This window comes from Microtus ochrogaster, unplaced genomic scaffold (assembly GCF_000317375.1).
Source record: "Microtus ochrogaster isolate Prairie Vole_2 unplaced genomic scaffold, MicOch1.0 UNK88, whole genome shotgun sequence".
Taxonomy (NCBI): Eukaryota; Metazoa; Chordata; class Mammalia; order Rodentia; family Cricetidae; genus Microtus; species Microtus ochrogaster.
This window is the reverse complement of record NW_004949186.1, coordinates 1,244,559-1,255,450: the sequence shown is the minus strand read 5'-3', so window position 1 is coordinate 1,255,450 and position 10,892 is coordinate 1,244,559. Positions and strand designations below refer to the sequence as shown.

Here is a 10,892-nt window from a genome sequence, read left to right as displayed (position 1 = left end):
AAAAAAGGAAATTCTCAATTCTCAGTGCTGGGCATGGGTTAGCTCCCCAGGAGTCCTTACACACCTTTCTACGTTGAACACATACCCACCATTGGGAGATAGGGATTTTATAAATTCTATGTAATTATATGGATGAAAAAAAGGCTGCAGCAAAATTCCTCTGTGTGTTAGAATAAAGCTCTTGGAGGTTTAGGACTCCAGGCAAAAGACAACTGCAGAATTTACTTCCACTTAGATGGTGTCACTCTCTCTAGTAAGTATGCATTGTTGGGGTTAGGGTAGGGGAGCAGAAATTTTTTCTTTCTGAGATACTAGTCATAGAGAGGGAGGGGGGCAGAAATCCTTTCTTTCTGAGATATTAGTCATAGAGAGGGAGGAGTGATACTGTGAGCAAAGGGGCCAAAACCATGATGGAGATACCCACAAAAACAGCTGACTCATGCTAGTGGGAGCTCACTGGCTCCCACCTCAAGATCCCTACTGTTTGCTGGTCCTTCTGTCTTAATGTAGTGATTACTCTGGCTGCCCAGCCAGTTAGTTAGTGCTCTCTGGTTGTGTTTTCTGTCTTTGGCAACTTGTAAACATTTGAGAAGACTCTATTTTATTTTTGCATTTTCTTTAACAAATGTTCAAAGGGAACCCATCTCTAGCCCCTCCAGCTGTCCCATCCAGTGCTTCTTGATTAAAGGTTCCACACAGTTTCCATCTTGTGACTGTTAGCTAGCTCCTCAGTTCTGTCCTCTCCATTCAGATGCCACCTCACTCCGGCTCTGAATGCAGCTCCACAGCACAGGGGTTGTTCTGGAACTTTCCTTTAGCACAATGGGTCAGAGCCTCCTCTGCCCAGTGAACTCATCTGGGGGAGCTTTACAACCTGTCCGTGCCTAGGTCACACCCCCAGAGATCCAACTGCAATGTGACCTGGACCCAAGTGTTTTCAAAGCACCCAAGGCAGCCATGAAGTACAGCCAAGGTGGAGAAGGGTTCTCTGAGGATGTCTTGGGAATCGCCTTTATTGCCTTGGTACCGGGAGTTCTCTGACCTCTGGATCCACTTGGCTTATGCTTTCACTCTTTGTTCCTTGGTTACGATGTAATATCTCGTCTGATAGTTCACTGGAGAAGATACAGGGAAGACAAGTGTGTTCAGGTCCTTCTGTGTTGGAGCTAATTTTATAGCCCGCCCTCTCTGCCCCACTTAGAAGTTCATGTCTGAGTTTTGATGGTCCTCCTCTTCCCTTTTTCAGTCCTGGCTCCTGAGAAATCCATGGGCATCTGGATTCTCATTCTTATAGGAGCTTTGTAAACCTGCTTTCCCTGGGAATAACTTAGCATCCTCCTTCCTCCTCCTGATACTCGGTACTGGTGGGTCTGAGTACGAGGGGTTTTTGTTATTCATTTTCAATTTGGAAACTCATTTCTGGTCCCAGATAACTTCCTGGTGTTATTTTCTTTTTATTCCTTTCTCTTCATTTTCTTTTTATAGAATTCCTATTTCTCTAATCCCAGGCCACCTGGATTTATTTTCTAACTTCTTTTTAAACATTTTTTTTTCTCCTTGAATTTATATTCCAGTACTTTTAACTCCTGCCTACTGACACTTTTTCTTGACTATCCTCTAAATGTTTTGGAGATTTGGTTGTTTTTTTGTGGAGAAGGGAAATCTTTCTCATTTTCTAGGAATCTGTCTCCAATACTTTGAAAAGAATGCTCCATTTTCACTGGGGTGGCAACAGCACAGGAGGAAGGCGAGAAACCTAATGGAGGGCATCAGCATACAGGGTCCTGTGCAGCCCTTTCCTGTTCACCATTTCTGCCTTCAGTGCTTGGTGTGTGCATCTGCTCTCGTTTCTCCCAGAGAGGACACTTTGAATTTTCTGTTAGGGTTAAGAGATTTGGCAATAGAATTTTCAGAGCAAGGGCAGGCAGATGGGACAAACAGCTATTTGGACTTTCTAGTAATTTCTTTCTTTCATCTTCCCGTGACCCATCTGGCTTCCCAAAGAGCTGGTGCATTCATCTACTATGTCCGCATGCAGCTCTGAAGAAAAGAAAATGGAGGGGTGTTGTGTGATGTTTTCCTCTTTGTCTTCTTTCGGTGGCCAACCACCCAGCTCCCAAATAAACACACACGGGGCTTATTCCTAGTTGTGAATGTTTGGTCTTAGCTTGACTTGTTTCTTGCCAGCTTTTCCTGACTTAAATTATCCCGACTACTATGCCTCTGGGCTTTTCCTCTGTATATCTTACTTTCATTCTTACTCTGTGGCTGGCGGGGTGGTGGGGTGGCTAGGTGGCTGGGTGGCGGGTGGCTGGGTGGCAGGGTGGCGGGGTGGCTGGGTGGCTGGCCCCTGATGTCCTCTTCCCCTTTTTCTCTTGCTCCTCCTCTTCCTCATTTCCTCCTTCAATTTATGCTCTCTCCCTTCAAAAGAGAGTAAAGACCAGCACCCAAATTCTTTGGTCAAATTAAGCAAGCTTTATTTTCTGTCAGACAGGGCTATTTCCCTAAAGTAGGGTTTAGGAAAATAGTGTTGAACACAGGAATAAATTGGTGCTTGGCTTATATAACCCAAAGAACTGCAAGGCTAGGGGGCTCCTGGGGGTCTTGCTCATGTAAGAACTTGGCAGCACATCTCAAAATTATTTGGCAGAACATCTTATCAGGGTGAAGGTCATGGAATAAAGTGTCAGATTTCATGTCAGATTCCAGAAGATGGCTCATAACATGGTCAACCCCAAATTTTACAGAAAAGAGGAATGGACTGATTTTGACCTTGTAACAACATGACTTTTAATCTTAAGATGGAGTCAGGCTGGTCCATCATAGCCAGTACTCTTAACCACTCAGCCATCTCTCCAGACACAACTTCTCTTGATTTTTGAAAATAGTTTGTTTTATATTGCTTTCTTTCCAGGGTAATCTTTGAGAAAAAAATATCTAAAAGTACAAACATCTTTACTCCATCATCTGACATGAAAATTTATCTTGGGATGAAGTAGGTCTCTCGGGGTTTATATGCCGAAACCTAAGCCCCACCGTTTTAGAATGTAAGCTGATCTGGGGACAGAGGTGATCAATATGAAATTCAACACGAAACTGAGAGAGTTATATGCAGAAGGAAGTGGTGGGAAAAGACAGGGTGAATACAACCCCTGAAACCCAGACAGAAGGCACAGGGAGACAGGGGTGACTATGACCTTGCAAACCAGACAGAAGTCACAAGAAGACAGGGGTGAATATCACCTTGTAAGCCAGATAGGAGGCACAGGGAGAGAGGGTGACAATGACCCTGCAAGCCAGACAGGAGGGATGTGACAGATAAATCCCTTCCTCACAGCTGTCAGGAATAACGTTGATTTTGGAATTATTATTGTGTCTAGAATCATGAAACAGCAGATTTCTGTATCTGACATACCTCTCTGGGCTGACTTGGCCTGGGAGCACTACCAACTCTTTAAAAAAATTTTTTTTATTTAAATGTTTCTTTTGTGAAGTAACTTTTGATGTTTTTTTTCCTCTCACAACACCTTCCAGTTCCTCCTACCTTCCTACTCACCCAACTCATGTTTTTTTTTCTCTCTTTCAAAAAAAGAAAAAGCCTTTAAAAAAAAAAAGGAAATCAAAACAAACAAAAGATCCAATAAGATGAAAAATTTGCTAAAATAAAGCAAAACCGCCAGAAAAAGCCCCCTTGACACTCATCTGTGTTTACCAACAACTCCTGGGCATAAGGCCTGAACTGAAGTGTGGCTAACACCCCCAGCGACACCCTGTTGGAGAAAACAGATTTTTTTCCTCTCCCGTCAGGTGTTCACTGCAAATAGCTTCTTGGGTAGGGCAGACCCAGTGTCCACGTCCATCTGTGTGCTGGGATTTTGTCTGGTGTGAACCTGTTTGGGTCTGGTGTGTCTCTGTGAGTTCATGGGTATCTCGGCCCCGTGTCTGGAAGACACAGTTTCTTTGGGGTCATCTATCATTTCTCACTCTTACAATCTTTCTGTCTCCTTTTCCACATAGATCCCTGAGTCTTGAAGAATCAGGCTTTGATGAAGACGACCCATTTAGGACTGATTTGCTATTTGTTCATATGGTGTAATTCTCCTTTTTATTCCCCTGGTTTTCTTTTCTTTTTTAAATTTAGCATAATTTCTTTATTGATTCTTTGGGAATTTCACATCATGCACCCTAATTCCGCTCAGCCCCCATTCCCCCCATAACCTCTCCTTACCCCTGCAGTGACCCCCCAAAGAAAATTTAAAAAGCATCAAACAAAAACAGGATAATCAATCAATCAAACAAGAACAAAACAAACAAACAAAAAACCTCAAATAAACCTCTCTGCTTCTCCTTTCCTGCTTCTCCAACACTTCGTCATTTGTCCTGGTGGCATTAGGAGTGATCTGTCACACAGTAGACACTTTTGTCCAGTCAGCTTTACTAGCAAACGTTCACTGCAGTGAGTCACTGGTCTGGGTCAAGGCCTCTGGTTTCTGGCACACCGTCATCCCTGGGTCCTCACCGAAACTCTTCTGGGATATCCTGTGGCCACCCAGAGTCATGGAGATCCTGTGGGTATTGTTCCACAGTACCAATCCCTCCTTGAGCTCCAGCAGGTTCTAGATGGGCTAGATGTTAGCATGGGTCAACCCCAAGACCTGACTGTGGGCATGGGTGGTAACTGAGATGTTCAATCTGGCTACTGGGACCTCAGGTAAGGGGCAGAGGCAGTTCCCCTATGCCTGTGCTATCAGGGTTAGTTCTCTTTCACCTGTAATGCAGGAGCCAGCTCTCCCTTGAGGGTCAGTGCCAGCTCTCTTGCTGGACTGTCTAAGAAGAGGCAGGACCGGCTTTCCCAGGACCAGTGAAGGGTGGATTGGCTCAGCATGTCCTGTGACCCCTTGAGGTGACACAGGCCACAGGCATCAACACAGACCCAGCTACAGCTGGAGCACAGACCCAGACATGGCTTTTGGCAGCAGCTCGGGCCAGGGTGACGTCCTGGCTCCTGGTGGAAACACTGGCCACTCAGATCAGGGTGGCTCTGGTGGCATCATGGCCCCCAGACACCACCAAGGGCTTCAGGTTGCTGTCCCAACCCCGAGCTTCTGTGCAACCTTTGGTGGGAATACAGGACTCCGACTTCAGCACAGACCACAGCTGTGGTAGGACCATGAACAGACCCGGACGTGGTCTTTGGCAGCAGCTAGGCCTGGATGTCACCATTGCCCCAGGTTACTCAGATTGGCACATCCCTACTGGCAGCATGACCCTTAAACAGCAACATGGCTCCAGGTGGTTGCCCAGACCCCTGAAATCAGCATGGCCCTCAATGACAACAAGAAGCATGGACATCAGAGAAAGCTCAGCCATTATAGACTAGGCTCACAACCAAAAATATTCTCCTTTCTTAATAAGTTTCTTATTGACTCTCTGAAATACAGCTTAGCATCACCCAGTTAGAGAAGGTGTCTTTGACACTAGTTGATTAAATGTCATCTTTTCTACCCTCATCTGTTATCATGTATTGGTACTGTAATCATTGTCTCTGACTTCCACACAAGGTTATTAAAGTCTGAAGTCTGTCATCTTGTTTTGATCCAAAACTTGCACATAGGAGGCTCAGGTATTGTTTATGAACAAATACATTGTAAGTACAGCTTTGAGAAAAAAATGGATAAAATTGAGAAAAAATGGATAAAAGTGGGCTTTGCCTGATTGACAAAACATTAGTGTCAATTATTACATCAAGTGAATATTTAATACTACAAAAATTATATGGATGGAGTGATTTTAGAGTTGGCTAGTATTAAGAACTAAGAAAAAAACATATAAAAGAAAGTGTATTTTCCCCTGTATTTCTTTGAACAGAAACTTCCAGTCCTGCCTAGAGATCCCAGTGGGGTAAGCATGAGTTAGGGTAGCAAGTAACTTTGAGCTCTCCGTAGCTAAGGTACCATGTGACTCCTGCAGTTATCATAGGCTTTTATATGAGACCTCAAGATTCTTCCTTGCTCCCTGGGTCTGACATAGGATATTTGTGATTAAGATTAGCTTTCTCTAATATAAAAGGAAGGGGCCTGAGAGAGCCACTCCCCACCTGGGACATATCACAGCTCCATTGTTTGGGGAGGAGGGAAGAGAAAGTCATTGTGTGTAAGTTGCTTGTGCGACAAAGCAGGCTTTGGGTATGTGAGGGGTTTCCGGATACACGGAACTCCTGTAGTCTCATTGTTACTTCTGCATGATGTGAATCGAGAAGTTTCTCTCCCTCCCTGGAGAGCGGTTCTTGCTGGTAGATGCATTTTTATGGTTATAAGAATGGGGGGATGATCTAAGAAGTACTTGAGAAAAATTATGGTATGGGAACAGGGGGGACCAGCCTACGTGGGCTAGCCGGATTACTAGTCCAGAGAATGAGGCCTGAAATATATGACTTCCTTACACGCTGCTGCTGGGAGTTTTATGAGAGTAGTGGAGTTTCTGGGGCACTAGGTTATTAGGTTGTGCTTCCTGCCTTTTGGAGGCTAGGGCTACAAGTAGAAAAAGTTCATAGCGCTTGAACAGAATATAGATTAATCTGGGCTCATGATGGGGTCTACACCCAGATAAACCGATCCTAATTTGAAAATATTGCAAGTCGGAAGTATGTAATGTATCTAACCCAGGGAACACACTGGCTTAGTATCATCTCAGGCTGTGGAGACTCGGTTGTTTATCCTCCTGATGGCACAGCTGACGGGATGTGTGGCTTGCTCCCACCACCAAGCATCCAGAGCTAACATGGTACTGCACATCACCAGCCCGAGAGAAGACCCAAAATGCATGCGCATCACTTTTGCACAACCATAAAGTTGGGAAAAAACAAACCTTGCAAGTGACCCATCATAAGTCAGGGATCATTGCTACTTGAAATCTCATGCGTTTTATAATAGTCGGTGGGTAGACTGGTGTGTTTGGGCTATGATGGTGAGTTAGAAGAACAGCAGAACATTCTGTTGAAGGGGCTGGCTCTCTCCAAGCTCCTGTGGTCCAGAAAAGGCTTTTCCTCACCTCCTCTCGGGAATAGAACTGCATGTCAGGTACAGATAAAGGCTCAGAAAGAAATACATCTTTGGAGTTATATGTTATCCATCACCAATTGACAGTTTAATAGGATACCACAAATGAGCAGTGGCTATGGTCGTGATTGGAAAACCAGTGCCATTACTGCTGGTCTGTGAGGGGGACCAATCAGTCGGTCAGAGCAATCTTGAAAATATCTTTTAGCTTTCCACCAGCAGGGATGAGTTATGTCAGTTATCTCCGAGGAGAAATTTTACAGCTTAATTAAGCAAACATTTAAATCATCCTTTAAAATGTGCCGGATGATTGTGCTTACACTAGCCTTCTTTTTTTATATATCCCAGGGGATGTCTTCAGATGTGGTGCATAAATCACTCAGTAAGCAAGTGTGTATGGGAAGCTTAGTGTATGCTCCACACGGAGGCTGAGTTATTAACAGTAGTCCCTTGGTAGGAAGATAAATGCACTGATTTGATGATTCTCTGCTTGTACCTTTACAGGCCAGTAGACAGACACACAAGGATTCTCTGTGGAAAGAAGAGAACCAAAAGTTGCCAAAGATGAGGGATGGCCAACAGCAACAGGTATTTGTTGGTGCAGATTGCTTCAAACCAGGTGCTTTTGAAAGCCTGGTGAACAGACATGTTTAGATTCTACAAAAGATTTTGGAAAAACTTGACAACACATTGCAAACAAAAGATGAATTCTGGGTTTTTCCTATAGAGGTGGCTTCTTCCAGCCAAAGTTTTACATATCCTGCCGTGGGTTGTACTGTGCTGGCCACAGTTAGTGCTGGCCACAGTTAGTGCTGGCTGTTCACAGAGAAGATGAACACACACACGTGAACACAAAACACAAGTGACCCACATTTTAGCCAAGGGTAAATAAAGTCGCAAATGACATCCAGAAAAGATTTCCATGCTTTGAGCAACAGAAATCAGTGAGACAAATGCAGACCCTCCTAACTTCTGAAGGGCTGAGTTTCACAACTTAAAGGATCTAGTCTGGAACTAAAACTCTTCAGGGTTGTGACCTGGTGCTCAAACACGCTTGTGATAGGCGGACTTTGATCGTGGTGCAGATAGGGAATTGGAAGGAGGCAGAGAAGCAAGCAGCATGTGTTTCATTTTATAGGCATTCAGGACAATGTGGTAACCAGTACAATAGGGAAGCAGACGTGAAGACAGAACAGCAGCGTGGTCCCTTCACAGCGCCGATCAGGTGCCTGTTCTTCTGCGGCATCCCTGGCTTGTCTAGTGGATTCCACCCTATTTCCCCTGCCCTGTGTGCCAGAAAATAAAGGGGCCATGCCAGGCCAAGGATTCAGTCCTAGTTCATCTCACTGTCCCGGGGATTTCCATTCTTTTTGTTGGTGACAGTTTTTCACCATCAACCTAGGCTGTGGATCTGGTCAATGAGGCTAAGGGAGGCTGCCTTTCAGTGTGGACTGCTTACTGATTTGAAATTGTCTCTTCTCATTAATTATCTTTTAGGTATATTTACCTTTTTATCTTTCTGTATTTTATCCAATATTTCCTGTTCCTCATTGTTCTTAGTGTTTATGTGGCATTTTCCCATCACTTAGTTTCCACTCTGCCACTGGTATAAAACACCTGTGCAGTGATAAACATGTCTGGTTTTCTCTCACGCGGTTTCATGGACTTTTTTCATTTGTGGTTTGATATGTTCGCATTTTCTTGGTTGGTGGTTCATTTATTTACACATATCTGTGCTCTGGCTGCACAACTGACATTTCCGTCACAGTATTGTCTCTATTTTTAGGCTCTGTGGCTGCATTTTCTCTGTTGTGTTTATTAACCCTTTCTCTCCCCTCCCCTTTCAGATTATGAAAACATGTACAGTGCTTCTATTTCTGTGTTTAATCTTGTCACACCGCTTCTGCTTGTCTCTTCCGATCTGAAAATGCATGCATCTCTCGGGCTTCCTATCAATGTTTATTCCCCTGTTGCATCACCGCTCACCATTCCCGGGACTTCTATCAGATGGGCTCCAGACACGCAGGGTCAACTCTCCATGCGTCTTCATTGTTTCTTTTGCTTCCTCACTTTGTGTCTCATTCTGAAGAAGGTACTGGATCGTCCCACTGCCCGCAGTCTCTCAGGACTCTCTGTGCTGTGCTTATTTGAGATATGTACTGAATTCAGTTGCTTCCCAAAACCACTGGTTTGCTTTACTGTAGCGAGCCTAATATCCTCATCTCTCCACCCAGGGTGACTATCCAAATAGTAAAGTTTTCTACTTCATATCCCAACTGTATTTCCTGTTTTATCTTCCATGCATTTGCTTCTTAATGTTTTCTCAATGTTTGGTGGTTCTTGCTCATGTTCGTCTGGACCTGAGATAAGCAGCTACTGTCCTCATGTGTGGCAGCTTGTTTTGTGGTCATGGGTATATGGCATGATGCCCTGTTTTGTTGGCAGAGGCTGCTTGTTTGTTCCTGGCTGCTCAGACAAGAAATAATCACACAGAAACTATATTTGCAATACTGTTTGGCCAATAGCTTAAGCTATTTCTAGCTAGCTCTTATATCCTAAATGAACCCATCTCCATTAATCTGTGTATTGCCACATGGCAGTGGCTTATCAGCAAGATTCTGGTGCATCTGTCTTCTGCGGGTGGCTAAATGGTATCTCTTGACTCTTCCTACTCTCTCTCTCTATCTCTTTTAGCCTGGCTTTACTCTGTTAATTCATTGGCCAAAATCCGCTTCTTTATTAACCAATAAAAGCAACGCATATACAGAAGGACTTCCCACACCACTGTTTCTCTAAGCTCATGCTCTCTTCCTCCATTTGGTGGGACTGCTTAAGAAAAGAAACCAACACCAATGCCCTGGATGCTGTTCTGCAGCTGGAGGTCTCGGCAGAGACCTCAGTCTTTCCTCACGAAGCTCCTAAGGAGGCACAGCTAACTCAGTTCTAATGTGTCCTGCTCATGTAGTCCACCACATAACTTCCCAGTCCTTTTACCTTGTTGGCCTTTCCTAGCATCTCCGATAAGTTGATTGTACTTCCTGAGTTTTTTTTGTGGTTTTTGGTTTAATTTAGAAAGTGAAAAGGGTGACAAAGAAAACCAGAAGAAACTTAAGCAATTAGGAGTCAAGATTGTTCTGGAAGCCATAAAAAAGTAGTACTGCCAGCATCTATGGGGAATGCATGCGGAGAACAGAATTATAACTGTTAAACCCATTTAATACTTTAAAAAGAAGAAAAGTCATGAATTATGTACCAAGGAATTTACAGCAGAAACAATAAATGAAACTAAAGGAAGTAATTAAGATAAGAACAGAAATTAATAACTTAATAATTAGAAACTTGACAAAGCAGCTGTTCTGAAACTCCAGCCATGTATTCTGTGATAAAGTCGTAGGGATGAAGGGATCTGCAGCAAGCATGATTTGGAAGAGATTAAATAAAGAAACACAAGCAGACAGCATTGGAACTGGGGGTCCAGGGATGTAGCTTTGGGAGGACTAGGCTCCTGTTGCTGCAGCTAAGGCTAAACTAATAAGTTGAAAATCTATATGAAGTTGATGACTTTCTGGGAAAATGTAAAATGACAGGGAGCTAAAAACTGCACAAAGGTAAAGGAAAATACCTTGATCTAGCAAGTTTTCTGGGAGTTCCTTACTCCAACAGACTAAGCTTAACTTTATAAGTAAGTTCTTCGGAGTTTTTTTTACAGGGCAGATTTTTTTTTTCCCTTATGCTCAGAAACTTTTCCAGATAAAGGAAAAGGACTAAACATTTTAGGCTTTCTTTTAGCTATTGTTTAAGAACATGTACATGTAAGTGTGTGTATATTCACAC

General features: G+C 43.6%; 1 protein-coding gene across 1 annotated transcript in view; it reads left to right on the top strand.

Annotated features, from left to right (window-relative positions):
- Positions 1 to 10,892, top strand: part of Epsti1 (epithelial stromal interaction 1) — a 104,244-nt gene that overhangs the window by 70,046 nt on the left and 23,306 nt on the right. The window contains exon 8 of the mRNA XM_013355059.2: positions 7,563 to 7,646. Coding sequence (XP_013210513.1) covers positions 7,563 to 7,646 — 84 coding nt within the window. The remainder of the gene's footprint in view (positions 1 to 7,562; positions 7,647 to 10,892) is intronic.